This window comes from Netta rufina (genome assembly GCF_964035555.1).
Source record: "Netta rufina genome assembly, chromosome: 25".
Classification (NCBI taxonomy): domain Eukaryota; kingdom Metazoa; phylum Chordata; class Aves; order Anseriformes; family Anatidae; genus Netta; species Netta rufina.
In genome coordinates this window covers 4,590,136-4,612,072 of record NC_140149.1, presented here as the reverse complement: position 1 = coordinate 4,612,072, position 21,937 = coordinate 4,590,136, and the positions used below count along the sequence as shown (strand labels likewise).

At 48.7% G+C, this 21,937-nt stretch overlaps 1 protein-coding gene across 1 annotated transcript in view; it reads right to left on the bottom strand.

The window, feature by feature from the left end:
- ARHGEF12 (Rho guanine nucleotide exchange factor 12) overlaps window positions 1-14,079 on the bottom strand; it is a 71,927-nt gene extending 57,848 nt beyond the window's left edge. Inside the window, exon 1 of the mRNA XM_084301666.1 lies at window positions 13,258-14,079. Within this exon, the coding sequence (XP_084157792.1) occupies window positions 13,258-13,289 (32 nt within the window). The 5' untranslated portion in view covers window positions 13,290-14,079. The remainder of the gene's footprint in view (window positions 1-13,257) is intronic.
- Between the last annotated feature and the right edge of the window lie 7,858 nt (window positions 14,080-21,937).

Genomic DNA, 21,937 nt, shown 5'->3' with positions numbered 1-21,937 from the left:
ATTAGGAAGAGATGCCTGTGTGGCGATGCAAGGAGCTGAGGACAAGCCACAGACACTTGGTGCATAAAATGGATTGGGACAGAAAGCTGGACTGAGCACTTCCAATGGACAAAAAAAATAAAAGATTTGCAGACTTCCAGGTTTCAGAGTAGTTTGACATGAGTTACCCGAAAGCTTTTAGGATTCTGGACACCCTAAAAAATGCCTCTACTTCCTAAGCACAGCAGTGGCCACAGGTTCACCACCTGCTACGCGAAACTCTAACACCCACCAGGCAAAAACTCAAACCAGGCAAAATTCAAACTGAAAGCTGTCTGAAAGGAAACAAGGGGATGAAATCAAACGTAAGACAAGCTCCAGAGGAGAACTACCCAGAAAGAAACGAGCAAGGATGATTTAGATACTGGAAAAGCAGATAAACTCAGCGGGGTGGAAAAGTACAGAAATAGGGGTGGAGGATAAAACACAACAGCTCCCAATTTATTACTCGAGACATGACCCCACGGAGGTATCAGTGCACAAATCCTCTGCCTCTGCTCCAGCTGATGCCCAGCAGCAGCTATCAGCACACGTTGGGATTAGACGGGCAACCGACTTTAGAGTCGATCACTGCAAGACCGAACCACATCTGTCTGTTTTTAACGCACGGCTGCATTAACTCTCGGCAAAAAGCACTGCTAAAAAATATTTTTTTAAGAAAACGCCAAAGTCATTACAACTCCAAGCACAATTATCAAGCTTAAGCATTTCTTAATAAGAGGTTTTGCTGAAGTAAAGATCTGCTAACCAAAAGGAAATGAATTACAGAAGGACCCACCATTTTCTGCTGTGACACACAACTGCTACTCGATTTCCAACAGACAGTAATTAAAGTAAGAGTTTTGGCTCAAATATGGAAACTGATTAAAAGGCAGCTGTAAAGTCTGTTCAATCTGTGATGCAAATAAAAAAAAATACCTATCTGCAAAAGCAAAAAGCAAAAGACCCTTTATGAACACGAACCCTAATTCGTTCAATCTCTCATTGTCCGGGCTGACTTCTGGCATAGGAAAATGGGATATATGGAGCTTCATTTAAAGGTCACACTGTTTCCTTCCTTAATTTTTTACCACGAGCAATTTTAGAAGCCATTAAACATTTTGAAACAGCCCGTATAAAAACAAATTTTTGCTTATCCTGCCTTTGAAGTAAGTTCAACTGATTTCAGTCAGCCTGCAATAGCGGGGGGGGAAAACAGCTCCAAAATACAAAATTTATGCCAGCCACTAAATTCAAATGTGAATCAATGCCAAAGCAGCATACTAAATCAAAGAGGGAGACAAGCAGTTATTGTATAGCTCACATTTTCAAAAGGGAGGAAAATGAGAACAGGGACGCCCCATTTTCTCAGACAAAGTCTACTTCATTCACAGCAAGCTGCTGAACACAGTCGCTAAAATTGTGTTATAATCTACAGAGATAAAAAGCAAGACCAATAACACGGTTTTAGCATTGATAACACCTTGTTATGGAATGCTCTAGAGCAGGAAGTTTTCAGTAATAAATACTCTGAGGCCTAATAAATTCTACCAACTGCTCACAACGTACCGAGAACCGGGAAAAGAAAAAAAAAAAAAAAGAGCTTGACTCATTCTTTCCCAGGAACTGTTGCTGATCCTTCTCAAATCACTGCAGATTTCAGCTCTCCCCAGCTTCGTACTACAACAAAGACCCAAAATGTCAGGATATGAATCACAATTCCAATCCCATCAGTGACAGTCAGCACTGCTTTATCACTCCTGTGTTCCCCATTTGTAGCCTCATGTTTCCAAATGCTGAAAGGAGGACGAAAACCAAAAGCAGAAGGCAGTACCTGTATTCACAGCCCCAGACTCTGAAAACGCAGAGATCCATTTCCTCAAGGCACTACCACCTACGTTCATCCTCCCACTGCTTCAGCACGACAAGGGGAGCACAAGCACTGATGCTGCGAGCTTGCGGTATTTCCAGACATCGTCTGGGAGCCAAATCCCAGTTTGCTTTAGCTTCCCCAGAACTAATTTTATTTCAGAGTCCGTCCTATTGACAATTTCTCCTTTGCCCTGAAGCCAATGCATAATGAGCAGTCTTTTCCAGGGCCCTCCATCTCCCCATCGGAGCAGAGCATCGTGCCTACAGCACGCCACCGGAGCCACGCGAGGGGTCAGGAAGAAACTGAAGGTTTGGGATCTCTCAAGGAAAGTTTTACCACTGTAATTACAGGAGTTTTCTTTTCCAATCCCAAACCCAGAGCGCTCACGGAGCTCGTTACACCGGTGTAATTATGACGGTGTGTTTCCTCGATGAGGCAGGGCTACACCTTGATGGGGCCCGGGACGTGATTCACCCGAATTCCTTCGTCCTTGCTCACCAGCTGGGCACCGCTGCCGCCAGGCAGGAGGCTTCCTGCTTTGACCTCTGCAGGGAGAGCAGCTCTGCAGCCCAGCAAATCCGAACACAACAACAGCAGCTATTTCTCTGAGAGCATTTGATCAAATATACTCAATTAGCACTTCCCTTTCAGCAGGGAACACACGCACCTTGCCTACAGAAACCTGAAAGCACTCGCCCGTCCTACCAGCTACGGCTGAAAGCCATCCATGCTTGCAAGAAACCCGCAGCCCCCTCAGTGCTGGATCAAAGCATGCCCTAAATGCCAACACACAGCCCTCCCTCTCCGATTCCCACTAGTACTGAACACGTTGGCTACCCATCAGTGGTTGTTTGCCTTCAAACGCCCTCGGTGGATGAAACAAAACGTTGTGCAGCACCACAGCAGGCAGCTGCAATGATTTCGGATCCCACGTGTGCAAGGAAGCAGAAAACGTGAAAATAAAGCATGGAGAACATCAGCACTCAGGGCATTGCATCAGGAAGGAAAATATTTTCTATGCATTTACGCCCCGCCTGCAGTAAGGCGATTCCTCCAAGGCGTTTTCTGCCCGGGGTTCCAGAAGGGAATATCTGCAACCAGACCCCGCGCGGCACGGAGAGCACGAGGATGTCACCAGAGGTGCTTTATCTAAAGCAAACATCTCCACGTGATGGAAAAGAGGGAGAGGAGGGGGAGAGCAGAGGAGGGGCGCAGCCTTACAAGACGAAATTCATTTGCTGCTGGGCGTTATCACGCGACCGCATTGGGTTGGCTGCCACTGAGAGAAAGATCCCGGGGCCGCAGCGACAGCCCAAGTGCTCCTCGGTGCCAAGGGGCTGCCCCCAGATGGGTTATTCCTGCCAGACTCATGCGGACTGACAGCTAAACCCAGCGTGGCCACAGCTGGAGAGGTGATGGAGACAAAGGGAGGATGCGGCACTCACGGATCCCGCGGGCAGATCTTCTTCAGATCCCGCAGGAAACGAGCTTTGCGTTTGGGGTTCCTGATCCTTCAGTAGACTTCTCAGCTGATCAGTGGGTTTTAAATTTACTGCCACGGCAAACTGATCCAAACGCGACTTGGAGATGAAGATGAAGAGATTTCATGGAGGGATTTAAATAAGCAAGGTCCCTGAGGAGGGCCCTCCTTGTGTGCAGTGTCCAGAGCCCCTCTGTGCCTGTCCTCACAGCTGATTACAAATCTTCCTCCTCCCCCCCCCTTCTTTAAAGCTCATTATTTGTATACTCTTTGTTATATTTTCCTCTTTATCTAGTTGCTGAAAATGATCTTTTGGAGCCAGTTTCGGTTTTGATTTAAATGAAATTTCATTGAGAGGGAGAAAGGAAGGCAGAGGGAGAGCCCTAAATCCCTACACCCTAGCGTAACGCTCATTTTGCAGACAATATATTCCGACTTCCCAACAAAACTACAGGAACCGGCACATTTGGGGGCGTTAAACTCGCACAAATTTCTGAAGTCGCTTGCTGCTGCACCTGATGGAAACCCGTTCGTACTCCGGGAGCACCTCACGGATCCGGAGGAGCCATTTTCCCGTCGGCCAGCAGCAGCAGCTGGAGCAGGAATTCCAGCGCGCCGAGCCAGCGCGATGTTCCCGTCCTTGCAGGAAGCAGGCAGCCTCGCTGCTCAGAAAAAAAAAAAAAAAAAAAAGAAAGGAGGGGGAAAGGGGCAGGTCCTTTCCATCTGGCTGAACTCCAGCCAAAAAGCATTTAGGCTTGCAGACGGCCCCAAACTCAAACCTGTCGCAAGGCTGCTTCCTCTCAGGAACAGGGACAGGAGTTATTTTCCTGGCCTGAGCTCGCCGTGCTGATGCCCTGGCCACAGAGAGGGAGGCCGAAGCACAGGTGAACAGGTGCAGAGACCAAAAAACCACCGTTAACATCTCCCCGACGACTGCAAACCCTGACAATAAGCCTGCTAAAAGGAAAAGGGAGAGGAGGTCAAGGTTTGCTATGCAATACATACAGCTGAAGCTGCACTGGGTAACATCCAAAGTAAACACCGCTCCGGAGTTTAAAGCTATCACCAACATTCCTCCATCTTTCTATGCTGGAAGAACAGAGAAGCATGCCTGCTCTTTTTTTTTTTTCCCTTTTTCTTTTCTTTTTTTTTTTTTTAAAGTATTCCAGGCTTTTCTTCTCATAGCAACGTCCGTAATGCAAGCGGGCTGAATGTTGCAGAGAACTTTGCAGAGCACAAAATTTGGGATTTCTCCGGAGTATCTGAAGGCTGCTTTGTACTTCCCAGCTGCGGAGAGAGGATCGGTGCACCCATACACCACGGCACCTGCCACTGCAGCGACTCGACCAGACACCAAGCAAACCTCTCTCCGAGCCCGTGTCCATCCCCAAACTATCACGAGGCACTTTCCAGAATCTCCAAGGGAGAAAAGAAGCCCGTGATGAAGGTGTCCGTGGTAGCAGCACCCTGCAGACTTTGGCACGGCCTCGACAGAACCGAGGGAAACCCCACGCGTGCGGATGGCTTTCTCTGCAGCATCCCCATTCCACCTCCATCAGCCAAAATGATCGAGCTCGTCGGTTTGCTAAGATCCGATCTGCACCCACACGAACCACTTCCGCTGCCGAAACCACAGGGACTACACAGGGCAAACCACAACCTATCATTTTGTGTCTCTCAACATACAGCAGGAACAAATTGCCAGCTTGCGAGATCTCCGAGCTGTCTAAGAACTCCTCTCCTTGACACAGGTATTGCTGGCGAGCCGTCGCTCCCTCTCACCCCATCATTTCAGGAGTTCACATCGTACAAATTCATCCTCTCCTCTCTTTTACAGCACCCCCTGACTACCTTTCCCAAAGTTGTTATGATGCTGCCCGAGACAGGTCAGATGGCTACGTGCTCTGGAGCAGCAGTGAAAAAAAAAAAAAACACACTTTTAAGACCTGAGAACAGCGACTTGCTTTTGGCTGAAGTCGTCATCTCCTTTCAGGCTGTGCATAATAATTTTTCAGAGGGTGGAAAGAGCTGCCTTATCTGCACGGCTCAGAAAACCACATTATTTTCCTCTTTGAGAGCCACGTACCCAAAGAACAAGACTAACTGCCACCAGCACGGCTCAGATACTGCCACGGGGCACTGCTGGCACTGCGAGCAGAGCACACTTTCGGAAGGCACCGCAGTACCCTCCTGCAGGAACAGGGGGGTACCCAGGCACCAAACACCTCCCGTCCCCCCCCAGCAGTCAGCAGGGCTGTGGTCCTGGCACCGTTTGTCATTTTTTTTGCCTTACGCAGCAGGTCCTGGCCCTCTGCTGCTGGCGTGTGCCTTCGGGAGGCAGCGACAGGCAGGAAACCTCCCTCGTATCTGGCCGCTGCCACCACCTCTCCCGTTTCTCTCCCTCTCACTCATTTCCTATTGACTTTCGCATGTCTTACGCTGCAGCTTTTTCCTATTTCCTTTTGCTCCGTGCTCGTTATAGCTCCTCTCTCTCGATTCTCTCCTTCTCCCCCTTTTTCCCCGACGCTCTCCTGGTGGCTTTAACCCCCCTCCCGGCTCCTCGGAGTGCCCTCCTGCAGCTGGGCGCATCGGGGGCAGGCGATGGTGCCTCTGTGCCACAGCAGCACCGAGAGGAGCCGCCTCGTCTGATGTGCTGCCAACAAGCTACACCAACAGCCACTATCATAACACGGTACAAAGACTTGCAAGCAGCCATCAGATCCTTCAGGGAGGCTTGCAGGTCGGAGCTTGTATGTTTATGGGAGGGGTGGACTCCCAATCCTGTACCTCTCCTGGAGCAGACTGCAGCTTTATTCAGATGGGTCTCGTCCTCCAGACTGGGAAATGCTTGCGCAGGTCAATTCAGGTCCCACCGAAGCCTTCCAACGCTCCTCCAGCACTGCAGCTCACTCAGGACTCCAGGAAAGAGCACCTGGCTCTTCCTAGGTTACTGGTTCGTGGTGGGAAGGCAACCGAGCTCTTGGTAACGTGATTGCCTGCGATACCACAAAACCGAGGCTCACAGTTTACAAATAGAAGCCAAAGCAGCCTCTCACGTCAACGGGATTACTTGTGCTGCTGCTCACGGTTTCCAGGAGGAACAGGACGTGGACAAAAAGACAGGTTTCCACCACCATTTCTGCAGACTCCTCATATACACTTCAAGAGCAGACTGAAATCAATTCAAGCCTTGCCCTGGCAGAAACCCTATTTCTTGTGCCAACTGCACGCAACCCAGACCTCCCATACCCTGGGATGCTCGCCTAAGTTCCCAACATCAACACTTCAACGTCATTGTAGCCAACAAAAGAGGCCCTTTCTGGTCCATTCACGCAGCTCAGCCCATCTTTTGGGCAGCTCTCATCCTAAAAACGTGAATTTTTCTGAACCATTTAGAAGACAGGACCTAAGCACGTTCTAGGCCAGCACCTACCGTCAGCAGGAATTTCGACAGCACCCGGCTAACCAAGGTGACAACGATTCGGATGGCTTACAACCCAATTACTGGGAGCACAGGAACTCACATGCTGTGCCTTCGGGTCTTTTCCAGCTCACGTATTCGGCCCCGGCAGTGACACCATTCATTTGCTTTTTCCAGCGCCCGGTTTCACGAGGTCCCTTACCGACGGGCATCGCGGAGCCCCACAAGCTTCAGCGTTGTCAAAACAAAGCTGAAAATAGCCCCGCAGATAATTTTGAAGCATTTGCCAGCAAATGTAAACAGCATCATTTCTGACTTACCAGACTTCGCTAAGCGGTGCCGCTGTGCAAGGAAGGGTTCCTGCCCATTGGTCTTAAAAGTCAAACAGACAAAACGCTGAAAATACTCAAGAAAAGGATGCAGAATAATAACAAAGCACAAGCGACGCTTAGGAGACTATTTGGGAATGTCACAGCCCGAACATTGTTTGTTTTGTTTATACTATTTATAATTATGCTTACATTTCAACATAAAATAAGGACGCTGCTTTTTCCTGTCATTTTAATGTATTTATTTTAATTTAAAAAAAAAAAAAAAAAAAAGTAAACCGTGTTTCTTCCTGCCTTTTTCTAAATGCGCTGTTCCTATTTTGTACCTTTTCTTGGTATCCTGCCTTTATCCTTCGTACATTCTTGCAGGTCTTTTATCCCTTTTCATTTAACCAGGACCTCTGCTACTCCTTCCCTTGTCCTTACGTTGAGACATTATCCACGTACAGGCTCCTGACCCTTAGTTTCATCAAGCTGAGACATGAACTAACATTTCTGTTCTTTCCACCTAGTAATTATCCAGAACAGGGCCACAGAACAGAACAGAACAGAACACAGGATCACCTACCTGAAAGCATGCACTCAGGTTTATTTTCTCTTAGTGCTCCTGGTGTCTCTTACTGGAGCAAAATCTGGTTTTCTCCAGGTAGGTAAAACATCAGGATTAGAGAGAGTGCAGGAAAAAAAGAGTGCTTATAGGAATATTTGTGCAGCCTTCCAAATGCTCCCAGGAGCATTGTTACCTGCACCTCGGATCACCCAGCCTGCAAACTCCAGGATAATACAGACGGGATGCATCACTGAGCCTCCCACCAACAATTTTCAGGGGGGAGAAAGAGGTACTAAGTGGGAAACCTGGAGGCTAAAGCCCTGAAAGCAAAAAACCGAAGCTTATCTTTCAAGCAGCAGAGCCAACATACTTCCCCGGTGACCCAGAAGGACCACCTAGAGGTTTAAGTGGAGAATTCAGTCTCCAGACCAAGGCAAACACTACTTCTTTGAGACACTTTGCATAACCACGCTGCTGGCCAGGGTGGGGGATGGAGGCTGTAACCCCTGAGAGGGAAGCGATGCCACCCAGAACTCGGGGGGGAAAAAGAGCTGGTGGCAGAAATCCCAGTGGTTATACACCAGAGCTTCTCAGGAAAGCATTGGGGCAGCAAGAAACACTGAAAATACTCAGCAAACGGCATTCACACGAAGCACTTTGAGCACAAATTCACCCAGAGACCTGCTTCTTGAAATAACCCGAAAAGATCTTGGGATATAGTTACATGTAAAATAATGGGTACAGGTGTGATCCCTGTTCTCCATCACCTTCAGATGGGCTGCCACATAATATTCCAATGCCTAAATTCAATGCCTCAATCACTATTTTTACTGCCTGATGTATAATGGATCTGAGAGCAACCAGGGAGCAGCAGCACCGAGCGGTCTTCCTAGGGCCAACAAACTTTTCCCCTAAACGTGCCACGCTCATCAGCACAGAGGTCGGGTTTACAAAGCTTGGTGTAAGGACACAGACCAACAACACCCACGGAGCTCAGCAGTCCTAGGGGAACTGCTCCAAGTTGCCCTCTTCTTACCAGGGATCTTTATAGGACAGCAGCAGACATCACCAAAGCAAACCGTGACCCTGAAGCACTCCGATGTGCAAATGTTTTTCCCAGGAAGAAACGGGGAGGCAGAGGCAGCCCCAGTATCTATCTGCAGAGCTCAGCTGGTCACCAAACCCTTTCTCCAGGCTTTTCCTGCAATCCCCCGTGCCCTCTAGGCTTTCCATAATTAGCTCTGCTAAGTACTGCTGCAGCTAAACGAATCGGGCCCTGACTCCTGCGGATCCGGACAAGATTTTTTTTTTTTATAAAGTCTGAAACTGAACTAGCCAACATCTCGGTCCGGTTCCCCATCTGCCCATTTGAAACACTAATAAATGCCATAATAGGAGTTGTGTGCAGGGAGAATTATACAATTGGGCTAACAGATGAAATATCATTCCTGCCTCCACCCAAATAATCACGACGCCCACAGCTCTATTCAAAACTAGAAAATCAAGCTCACCTCAACTTCTGTCTCTAGTAAAAACCCTAATACATTATGCAGCACCAACTGGTAGCGTTCGCTTCTCTCCGAGCCTGTAGTAAACATCACAGCCAGCAGCCCCTTCTGACAGCTTCAGTGAAAAAAAAGAAATAAATAAAAAAGGAGGTTACGCACCGATGATGTCAACTGCTGATTTACAGAGTGAAACAGAGAGAAAACAGCATTTTCTGTGATGCCCATTATCAGGGAATCACTGAATGGTTTGGGCTGGGAGGGACCTTAAAGATTATTTAAATGCAACCTGCATGGGCAGGGACACTCAGCCCTAAAATCACGCTTTTTAGGCAATAGAAATGGATGTTTCACTGCAGCCTGCTTTCCCTAAATAATCTTACAAACTCTCCTAATTAAGAAAGCACACAGTAACAGCACCTAGCTGCTCGGTGACAGTGAGCTGTGACTTTTTCAGAAGTTCTCACTCTTACCCTGGTGAAGAAAATCTGCTTTCTTCCCCCACCACGGGGTTAAAGAAGCCCCAATTACCAGGGGACTTGCAAACAGCCAAAGACAGCGAAAGTGCATCTCAGCAGATAAGAAACAATTAGGGCCTATTTTAGTACCAAGCGAGGAGCGAATCAGCAATTAAAAGCCTCTCTCAGGATAATTACGTGTAAATTCTACCTCTCCTATTTTCCAATCGTAGCAACAGAAACTACAGCAGGGTTATAAATAAAGCTCCTCCGATGGGAACCGCTCTTTTTCGGGTCTCCCAAAAAGACACCCGAGAGCATCCCTGCTTTCAGAGGGCTTCACCAAGCGGGGAGAAACCTCGGCCGAGTCCCGGAGCCGTGCAGTTGCTTCGCTCTGCAGCGCTTGGACCGGCGACAGGAAGAAAAATAGAGTTAACTGCGAGGCAAAAAATATTAATCGCACACAAATGTTTCTTTAGTGTCATAACAGGATACAGCCCAGTGGTGATCATCATTCGGCGGCCAACCGGGGCCTGCGAAGGGCTGGGTTTCATCCCAGCTCCGGGACGTCCTTGCGGAGAATAAAAGCCTTATCTCGGCCGGCCATGTGTCGCCTGCCACGCAGAGAGCAACGCCCAGGGCGGCTGCAGAGCTCTGCTGCGAGGCAAGGGGGCACTTTGGGAAGCATCCCCCTGCCCAAACGGCAACGCTGGGTGCTGGGAGTTTGTGTTGTGAAGGAGCCAGCCTGGTGAGAGCAGTAACGAAGAAGCTCGAGGACAAAACTCTGTGAATTTGCAGGCTAACAGGCACAGCTCCCTCCTAAATCCTAAACCCTGAGCTGGAGGCACTCGGTCTCACCCACGTGCTCCGGGTCCCCTCACCCATTTTCCTTCAACCCCGACGGCAATCTGAACCCAGCTCAAATACAGGTGCCCACCCAAAATCTCACCACGTTTTAAGCAAGATAAATGCCACCCCGGGAGGCCTCTGAGGAAACCCAGGAGATTAAATTGAGAGGGCGTGAATGTTTACAGACAAGGTGGCAGAGCAATAAGGCTGAGGATGAACTGTGTGATATGGTCCGCTGGGCACCAGCGCTATGAAAAGCAGCTGACAAAGTACAAGAACATCCTGAAAGAAAGAAGGGGAAGTAGATGGCACTGCCTGGGGGTCTGCAGCTCTCACAGCAGCAGCAGAAGCCACCATGGCTGTCCTAGGATACCCTCTGCTTGTCCAGGTATTCCTAAATCTCATATGTTCTTAAATCTCAAGTGCTACTTCATAAATTAATCCTTTTTTTTTCTGCCTGCACCCTTTGCATGTTTCTCCAAAAGCAAAGAAGCTGACCAGGAAGGGCCTGTGCCAGGTGGGCAGCTACTAAAATCTGCTGGGAAAAGGAAGAAAACACCATGAGACCAAAAAAAAAAAAGTTCCCAATTAATGAAAATCTCTCCTTTATCATCCTGGCTATAGAGCAGCACCAGAAACAGCCATTCCTCCTAATTCCTCCTCATTTCTGCAGACTTCAGTGCCCTGCACGACCTCATCACCAAAGGGCACGTGAGGGACAGGACAAGTGCAACCTGGACACCAGGAACGCCAAAGAGCTACCAAAAGCCATGGGATTTCATTTCATTTTCACCCCACGGGACACAAAAGGAAGTATTTGCTGTCTTAAGCAGCTACACACACGCAAAAGGCAACTACAGAAAGCTAATATGGAGAAAAACGCAGGCCCATGCTGCCCCATTATGCTCCCAATGCCATTTGGCAGAGGTGCGAGCTGAGTTTTTGGGTTTCTTTTCAAGGCAGTTCCCAACTCGGTGGCACCAAGGAAGGTCACCGGGAAATAAGGGGAGCATTAAACACGTCAGATGACTCGTGCCGTGCGGATCCAGTGACACCAGGAGCTCGGAGTTTATTTATATTGCACCTGCTTCGCATTCCAAGCCTGAGAGCGGGACCTAAAGAGGCAGCACGGAGGTTTCCTGGGCACAATGGGAACCCAAGCCCGTCCCCACCAGCCTGGGAGCATTACAAAATCCTCGGCATTAAAAGTCACCTGAACCAAAACCCTAACGGGTCACCGAACGGAAACAGGCGCTCCCACGTAACCAAAAGGAAAAGAAAATAGAGACTTTTCTCTTTTTTTTGGTCTCTGCCACAGTTTTAATTTGGCTGTTCCAGTTCGATAATGGAAAGTATTTTGTTTTCACTAACAAGCAAATGTAACTCCCTGTCCTCGTGCTCCCCCTCCCATGCAACACAACTGCTTCTTGGTACCAAAATCCTGCTGTTCCTTCTGGTATCTTACAGCCTGCCTTAAGATATATGCTCTTGAGTACAATGTTCTTGCAAAGCCACTGAAACATCACCTTCTTTTCACTGCCACTGTCTTGCCTGATGCAGAAAAGCGTCCTGCAACTCCAGAATATCTGCAGTGTTCATACACACACACCACAAACAGAAAAAAAAAGAAAATAGTGAATTGAAACAGCAAGGAGCCCTGCAGCCAGCAACAACTTCACCTCCTCTGCTGCTACAAAAATATTACGCAGCTCATCTCAAAGTCTCGCTGCTCTGAGAACAGCACAGAAATAAACACCGCCTCGACGCGGCTCCTCGCTGTCCTGCTCAACCTCTGCAAAAAGGTGTAAACGGGAGTTACCTCTGCTCTTCTCTGCCCACACCTGGGATCTCCGAGGGCTCGCAGGCACCCAGAAGCATCATCCCTGTCCCTGCCCTGCTTCACCTCCTGTGCCAGAGCTGCTCGCGTTGGTCGTGCAAGGCCCGAGAGGCGAGGCCTTCCTCGCACACACATTTGTACCTTAACCACCAAATGCTCACAGAAATGGAAAACTCAATGAAATCCATAATAAAAGAGAAGTTGGGTTTGCTTGCTAGCATCAAAACAAGCTGTTTTTCCTTCTCACCAAAAAAAAATATCTAAAATTCCATCTCCAAAGCACTGAAGGAGTTTCCTACTGGATTTTTTTTTCCCCTCAACGTACAAAACACATTTTTTCACCTGCCTCAGCAGCATCGGAGCAGAAGAATCCCAGCCTGCTAACAAAATGCACGTGGCAGCACCTGCAGGGGAGCCCAGAGGCCCGAGCAGGTATCTCGGGCAGGAAAAATCTGGCTGCTACGGTCGTGCAGCCACCAGCACCATTCCTGCTCGGCGACTGCTCCTCCTGCCCTCACCTGATGTGACCTCCGTGCAAGGCTACGGCGCTTGACCTGCTGAGAAGCAAGCGTGTCCTCGACTCAGCTTTTCAGCTCGAGACTTCAGCCGTGCCCTAAACTCGTGCTGCTTTTCCTGCTTTGCTTGGCGCAGGAGCGGTTCCCCTGGGTTTTCCTACCAGCACCGCGCCGGCCTGGGAGCTGGGAGCAGAACGAGAAGCCCTGGCAGGCGTGAAAGCAGTTGGACTTGAAATTCTCCAAAGCGAACCCCGGCGCCTTGACAGCCTGCCACCCCAGGGCCGTGCTGATCCCGATTCCCAGAAATACGATTTAATCCCCATTTTCTCCTCCCGTCACCGAAGTCAAAACGTGCAGGACGCAAGTGCCAGGCAGAGCCTAAACTTCATAAAAAAAAAAAACACAACTCATTTCATACTGACCTGTCCGTGATTGTGGACTGTGTGCCACTCATTGGAGCCTTTGGCAAGAAGTCGTATTATCCACTTTACATTTTATTCTTAGTGCAGGAATATTATTGAGGCTCGGCCCCCCACACGCACCGAGGTTCAGGCTCCAGCCTCGCTCCAGAAGAGGCATGCACAGAGAAATTCAGTTCGAGGGCAAGGAAAAAGAAAAAAAAAAAAAAAAAAGGAAAAAAAAATAAAGAAAAAAGAAATCCCAAACTCTTCTTGCAGTCACTCAGAATATCCAGACCACGGAAGTGGAGGGGAAGCTGGGGGGGGGGGGAAATTGTTTAAGGAAAAAATCCCAAAAAATAATAAGAAGAAAGCTGCTTCCCCAGGTGCCCCCAGAGATGGAAAGGGGGGGGAAAAAGGGTCTGCAGGGCGAGGAAAGCTTCAGGGGAGCTTTCAGGTGCTCCTAGGGCAGGGGGCTGAGCCCCGAGGGGGGGGGGGGGGGAAGACGGTGCCCCCTCCCCGCCGCTGTTTTTGGGTTGTTTTGTTGGTTTTTTTTTTTAGGGTTTTTCTTCTCCCTTTCCTTCTATCTCCCGCCGGCTGCCGGTGTCCTGGGGGTCGCCGAGACGAAGCCGGGTGCCATGTCCCCTCGGTGTCCCCTCGGTGTCCCCCCCCCCCCGCCCGCCGGCTCGCCCGTTTAGAGGGGAGGGGGGGGCGGGCGGGTGGGAGCCGCTGCCCGGCTGTCCGGCTGTCTGTCCGGCTGTGTCTGTCCGGCTGTCCTCAGGCCCGGGGCTCCATGCCCGGCCTCTCTCTCTCGCCGCTTGTCCAACGAAACCGGAGAGCGATGAGAAAAGGGGAAAAAAAAAAAAAAAAAATGGAGAAAAGCAAAAGGGGGGGGGGGGGGGAGCTCGGCTCCGTTCCTGGCCTCTACCCGCGGGGAGGCCTCGGGCACGGCGCGGCGGGGCAAAGTCCTGCTGCGAGGGGAGCTCCTGCTCCTGCTGCTGCCTCCTCCTCTTCCTCCTCCTCCTCCTCTTCCTCCTCCTCCCGGTTCCGGCCCGGCCCCGCTGCTGCCGGGGGGGAGCGGAGCCTCCCCGTGGAGGCCGAAGCGAGCCGGGGCCTCCCCTGGCCTCCTGAGGGGGGGGCTCAGCCTCCGGCCGCAGCGCTCCTCCCCGCCCCTCCGGCCGGATCCTTCCGCCGCCGCTCCGCCCCGCCCGGGCCCTCTCCTCCTCCTCTTCCTCCTCTTCCTCCTCCTCCTCTTCCTCCTCCTCCTCCTTCTCCATCTCCTCCTCCTCTTTCCAGCCCGGAGCCGGCGATGCGCGGTGTGGAAAATGTGGCACGTAGAGGCGGCGGCCAGGAGCTCAGTCCCACAGCCTCCACAGCCCCTATGTGCATCCCCCTGTACCTCCATCCCCTCACACCCCTCCATCACAGCCTCCACAGTCCCCCTCTGCATCCCCCTGTAGCCTTCATCCCCTCATCCCCCTCCATGACAGCCTCCACAGCCCCTATGTGCATCCCCCTGTACCTCCATCCCCTCATCCCCCTCCATGACAGCCTCCACAGCCCCCCTCTGCATCCCCCTGTACCCTCCTTCCCCCCGTACCCCCGCACACAATGTGTCTCCTCAGGATTTCTTCTCACAGCTGAGGCACTCAAAACCCCAAAACCAGCGCGATGGATGCCCCCCAGCACACCTCAGGCCCACTCCTGCTCCCCCAGCACTTTGGGTGAGCAGCAGGATAATAAATTATAAATAAATAAATGCAGAATATTCACACAGCAGCACCTCAAGATGCACGGATGGGGCATAGCTCCCAACAGGAACACACCCACGTCGATATATGGCTGTAGCTCCTTGGTGCTTACACCACGTACAACAAATAAATGTTTGGAGCAGTGTCTGTCTCGATGCCACCAGGGTTTAAACAGCACGGCTTGTTTGGGACACTGGATTTGGGGCAAACTGTGGTAACAGACCAGATGCTGAGCTCGAGGTTCATTACCTAATCCCCAAATCTGTTGCCAACGTGTGGGGATAAATGAGCAGATTTCAGCCAGGCACACTTGTTCTCAAACACCTAGATAAGTGTGTCCATATACCAGAAGCTCGTGAACCTTCCAAGCCACCAAGCCTCGCGTGGCCACGAACTGAAGGCAGTGACCACCAGCCGTGAAATGGAGGGGACGGCTCCACGTGGCACCCCTGCCTGGCCTCCCAGAGCCAAGAGCTTGGGCAAGGCCCTGGGGTGAGGCTCACGTCAGCCTCTCCTACCAGATGCCAACGAGAGGCCAAAATAGGAATATTATTAGCTAATCCCAGTCATGTCGGCCACCTTCCTTCTCTTTAATTAGCCTCACCTCCACGCACTTCTTCAAAGCCAGGCACTGCACTTGGAAAGAGCCTGGAAAAGAGGTTTTTGGGGAGGGAGGCGCAGACGTGGCAGTAAGCACCATACCTTGCCCCAAGGCACTCGCGGGACCCCGACGTGGAGCTGCTTCCTCGTGCGGAGACGCGAGCCGGGATCAGGAAGCCCGGGGGCTCTTTGATAGCCTGATGAATTTGCTGTTTTGAAGAAGTTCGGCGCAAAGAGGGGAAGTGTGGGATGAAATCATTTTCTAGATGGTACTTGACATAGACACGCAGAGCATTTACGCTTCCTCTTTTGGTTTCCTTTTGGGGAAGATAGAGGCTTGAGAAAAGAAAAAGAGGGGGGTGCGAGTCGTGCACCCACAGCCGCCTCCAACGCTGCAGCAGCGTGCGACACACTGCTCGGTGTTAATGAAGTACCTAAATATCTCTATTTATCTATCTATATTTATCATATATCTCTTTATTGCATTCTTTATTGCACCTTCTCTGCAATAAGTCCCTCCCTGCCTTTATGGCAGGGAACACGCAGTACTGTGCCTTGAGAGAGAGGAAGGCTCTTGGGAGACCTCTTATTTCAGGACAGGCCCAGCATTTGCATATTAGGCCTTGATGCTTTTTTATTACTTTAATCATATTTTATTGGGCATGACAAAATAATGACAATAACAATTAGCTGGAGGAAATCCTTAAAAAAAAAAAAAAAGAGTAGGAAGCTTCTTCAGCTGCAGTAAAAGGACATAAAACTCAGTGGAGTGACACTGATTAACATTTGCCAAAGAATCTGCTCAGTATTGTCAAAAGAAGCATCACATAAAACTCTACCAAAGACAAGAAGGAAGCATAAAACCCTTATAGCATATTGTTCAGTAGATTAACTCTTGCTCGTAATGGGCTGCATTCATATTGCTATGCTTAATGCCACAATTAAAAAGAAAAAGCAATAATAAAACAATTCCAAAGTAGATTCTGATACCATAATTGCTTCTCCTTCCTGCACATGATTATTTTTGTGGGAAAGCTGATTGTGTACTGATGTTAATATACATGTCTATTTATGACACTTCTGCTGCCTGGGCAGTTTTACAATGTGAAATCCAGGGGAGAAAAAAAAAAAAAATCAATAAGCAATTACATTGTGCAGTACCAATTAAAATAGATTTCGTTTGGTAGCTATGAAGTATTCACTTAGCCTGAATTTACAGCTAGGACTGTCATACAAACGTAGATGTTGGAAGTGGGAGCTGCACATTTAGCTCATCAGTCCATGTCTCTGGGGCCAAGCACCAATGTCCCCCGCTCCCCCCACTTGTATTTTTTATAGGGTTCGGAGCAGAGCTAAACAGCTGAAATAACGAGGACCCTGATGTGAAGAACGTCGAGCTATGAGCTATAAATTCCCATTGTGCCTTAAGTAAAGTATGGCACAAAAATCCTTGGAGATGCCTTATACAGGACTCCTGGAAAGACATACCCATACAGAAAGCCTTCACTAAGGCTCCTTCCCAGACCTCATTTCCCAGCCTGGCACCAGAGGCTCACCCGGGGACCTGATGCCATCTGCTGGAGGATCCTCGCATGGCTGCTCTCATCTGAAACCTTCCTCCGGCATTTTAACAGCCAGGGCCCGCTCACCGCCAAGCTGCTTTTGAAACGAGTCCTGAAACCGGAGTCAGCTTCTGGAGTTTCTGGTGCTCCAGGTGCTGCGCTCTGATCCGGAGTTGCACCATTATGGGCTCAGTCTAAACACAGGTGGGAAAACAGCAAAAGGCAATAGATTTTTAACTCCGTGATGCCAGATGTATCAGGCTTTGCCTTGTCTTCAAATTTTGAGCATCAGTGAATGTAATCATTCGTTTGGGAAAAATTTGTACCACATCTCGGATGGGATAATCAAGCATTAGAGCACCTTACCTGCGAGTGCGAAGGATCCCCTGCAGACCTTAAGTAAAGAATAGATAGCTTTGTAAAACTGCCTGCTGCCACTCAGACATGATGGGCTATTAGCTGAGTTTTGCTGACCTCCATTATAAAAATGAAATGGACAAGGACTCTTCTAACCTTAAGTTATGTATGATTTGAAAGGCGCAGATCACGGAATTAAGCCTCTTGTGCTTTGCTGCTTACAGGTAATCAATTTAAAACCAGTGTCAGAATGCACCAGGGTTTTGTACTAGTATTTAGACTTCAGTTGATAATGCCACAAATTACTAAGGCTCTGGGGAAAAAAAAAAATATTTCAGGGAACTCCTCTGGTATGAGATCCTGCTGAGCCAGCTGAGAAGTTGTGGGGGATTTCCTTAATTGCTGAGATTCTGCTTTTGAGAGAGTGGAATATCTTATGATAAACTGTCTGAAATCCAGTGTCTATCTGCTTGGCCATCCACTGAATTTTCCAGCTGTTGCTGGGCTGTTCCTCACCGAGTACACCGCGACATGGATGCCACCTGCTTCAGAAGCTGATGCAAAGACTAATCCAACAGGCACTAATGGCCATGTTGATGCACAGCTAATCTGAAAAAAAAAAAAAAAAAATTAATAATAATGAATTTGTGCTGCACTCCACATTGCTATGATATTTCAAAGCCTTTTAGTTCACAAGCCTTAAAATAGGCCCACGATTCACTACCTACAGAGACAAGCAGCTTGTTTTGTGTCCAGTTTGCTGGAAATGCATAGAGGGCTGGCCCGTGCTTTTAAGTCACTTGGACACATGCAATACTTTGCTGACTTTGTTGAGAGACAGATAGGCTAATCTATCAGGGTTTCCACTGTAACAGCTTATTAAGTGTCTAAACCTGGATAAGCCACATCACAGTAAGCATTTTTATAGCACTAAGCTTTCTTTCCACATCAGCATCATTAAAGCAGCAGCGTGTGTAAGGACAAAGCTGCTGTACGTTCTGCCATGGACTCTTTCTTCTTGCTGCCTGCTAGAATCAACACCCTCTAATTGGAAAAAAAGAGGTATTTGTTATTAGGGTAAAATCTAAAGAAATAAAGAATGAAATTTCTTACTACATTTGAGGACTATCAGTTACTCTGAACAGATGCTCACCTGCTGAAGTGATACAGGATTTAAACAACATACCACAAACTTTCCTGAAAACCTGTAGTTTGTAACACATGAAAACTGACAGAAATGGACACTTTCTCTTTTCCATGTGAGATTAGCTACCAGTAAGTTGCTGTAACTTTGTAAAAGTTTTTGCACACACTTTCCAGATCTGTTCAGTTGCTTCTGGAAGTCATTCTCTGAAGACGCCTTAGGTTGCCAACTTACCAGCTGCCAAACTGCCCCTGGGGCTTGAGGGAAACAGGACAAAGCCAGCAAAAGCTGACACCTTCTTCTCTTGCACAGATTTACAAGAGCACATATTGAAGCTGACTTGGAAAGAGAAAAGAATTAGTTCCTTTTGGTATAACCAAAAAGAAGTTATTCCTTGTCTAGAAATTGCTTAAGCAATGTGAAGCTAATGCTGACTCTAATTCTCTCTTGGTTTCTGAAATTTGATTTCCTTAGGAATGGCAGCAGACTTGTTATTTTACTTCCAGCTAAGCTATACAAAGTCTGCAAGTATCAGGAGCATACACACAACTACCATGAAGCTTAAAGCATTCTCTTATCTTTTATACCCAAGGAACAGACCAGCTGACAGCACTGGTATTAGTCTAAAACCAGACTCTAAAGACCTAAACCACTCTGCTTTTAGAGCAGTGTTTGGACTACTGTTGCAAGGGAATAAAGCCTCCAATTTCACAAAATAGCAATTTCTTCAAATACAAGTAAGGAGTTTAATTATAAAGAGAGGGCAGAAGACCAAAAGGAAGTTAGCTTTATACAGCTCCACTGCAGGGCCTGCAGTAGAAGCTAATGGCAGGCACTGGGGAAGGAATGGGTTTAAAAGAAATAATGGGAAGACGTAAAATGAAATAAATTGGGTGGGAGGCAGATGTCACTTTTTACAGTGAAGCACCTTTGCTCATGAACTTGAGACTAGATTCTAGTGTGTAATTCGAAGTTGTGAAACCTGGAAGATGCTTGCAGCTCCAAAGCAAAGCTGCAGAACATTACTGTGCTTTCTTCTCCGATTGCAGACTACCTCAGAGGTTAAACAAACTCCCAGGATAAATTATTGCAGTCCCTGACACCACTTCACCATGCAGCCAGGCTGCTTGTAGAGTGTTAAACAGGCCGGTAACTCTAGAGGACTCAACACTACACAGCTGCTCCGCAGTGCTGGAGGATTTTGAGGTAGATTTAGGGTTACACTCAAACAAAATTCACTTAGCTGTTCATAGAAAACAGACTCTGGCATGATAGATCTCTGGCAAATACTGTGACCATAAGCAAGGCAGAGTTGGTTCTGGGTCTGCACAGTGCCTGGGTGTCACTGAAAGCACCACTGACATTTTCCTCTCCTGTTTCAGGAGCACCATTTGAAAACAGCTTTTGAAAGGGCACCTTTCTAAATCACATTTGATGAAGACGTTCCCCATGTCACTGGCTTTCCAAGTGCCAAGCTGTCGCATTAAGGGCAGAAGCAACCCCCATGTGAACAGATCTGAGCCCTGCGCAGCATCTTCGTGGCAGCTCGCACCTCCCACAGCAGATTAAGTGACAAAGTGCCTGGGGAGCTTTGGGGCACGAACAGAACAGGATGTACACAGCTCCCTGCAGCTGCACAGACCTGCAGTTTCTCTCTGGCCCTGAGTGAAAGCAGCCCCCCAGCATGTAAGCAATACCCTGGCGAGCACACGGAGTGACAAACCAGCACCTCTCTCCCCCCAGCTTTGCTCAATGCCAACTCATGCAGCAGCACACAGAAGAACTCCATTCAAAGACAGAAACCAAATTCCTCATATAATTAAATAATCTTTATTTTATAAAACATAATACAAAGCATCTACACCATTCACTGGTGGAACATTAGTTGCTATTACACAGTAATGCAAACACAAGTTATTATTTCACACTAGTTCTGCAGTTTCCTTTTACACTTTGCTGCAGGCACCACGGACTGGCCTGAGGACAGGTCCCACCGCGTGCTCCACAGCTTACAGGTTATACTTCTGCTTGGGTCTGTGATTCTATGCTGGAGCCCACCAGGCAGACTACGAAGCCTTGCTCTGCAACATCACTGCTAGCTCTACCTCACAGAGCCATTCCTAACTGCTCTTTTTTTTTTTCTGGTGCCTTTGCTTAGCATCTAAAGCCTCGACATTGATCACTTCTTCCAACCCAGTTCCCCCCAGTTCAAAGAAGTATTTTCATGCAATGTGCTTCATGGATACCTGCAATCGAATCACCAAGTCTGCTCGGGAAACTGCTCCTGCTGGGCAAGACAAGTGCACTGAGAAATGAACAGGCTCCGTTTTCAGCTGCGCTTCCTCAGGACCTGCTGCTGAAAGCCCTCCCTGCGATCTTAGCCCTTATTCCCTGGTCAGGCTGGCTGCTGAAGCTCTTCTGACTCCGGATTTGTTGCAGTCCTCAGTAGGGAACACCCTCCAGGCATCCTTTCTTTAACCTGGGAGTCTAGCTGAACAAGAAGGACCTGGGCTCACTTTTACATGGATGTCTAGCTCACTTGTTTCAACTCTTACCCATAAGCAATGCTGCAAAGCACTTTGCAGTCATGCTTTTAAACAAGCCTGATGCTGGGAAGTGTCATGTTCAGGTTAGAAATAACTAAATATGGGCCACAGAGAGAAGTGCTTCACTCCGAGCAACAGCAATTCGCCTTTATACAGCGCAGCTTGACAGAGACCACCAAGCTTTAATCGAAGGTGGCTTGGTGGTAACAGATGAAAACGCCCCACGAGGTAGCTGAATATTGTACCCACTTCACGAGGGGGGTAAGCTGAGGCAAAAAGCCTCCTTGACACATCCCACGCCCGCAGCAGAGCTGGGAAGGAACCGGCGAGCCCTGACTAGCCCTTCTTGCCTCCCTCCAAGGCAGTCACATCACTTCACTGTGCCGAATGAGTCAAGTTTGGGTTGAAAGACCAGCTCATCACCAGCTGGCTCTGCTGATCGGAAGCCCTTTGGCTGCAACAGGCAAGGCTGGCAGCAGCACGACAGCCCTGGTGCTGAGCACAGAGCTTAAAGAACACACAGGGAAACAAACACCAGCTGCTGCCAGCTGGGCAGCAGGTTTTTTCCCCTGTAAATGGAACCAGACAGATAACTAACGTGTTTTCTTCTGGACAAGTACACTTCTCTGCTTTAAAAAAATGCCAGGTTCCGTGCCTCTTATTTCTTTAATTATTGGGCCATAAAATAAGTCTCTCTTGCCCTGTAAATGTTCATTTTCATCAAGTGAACCAGATCTAATCAGG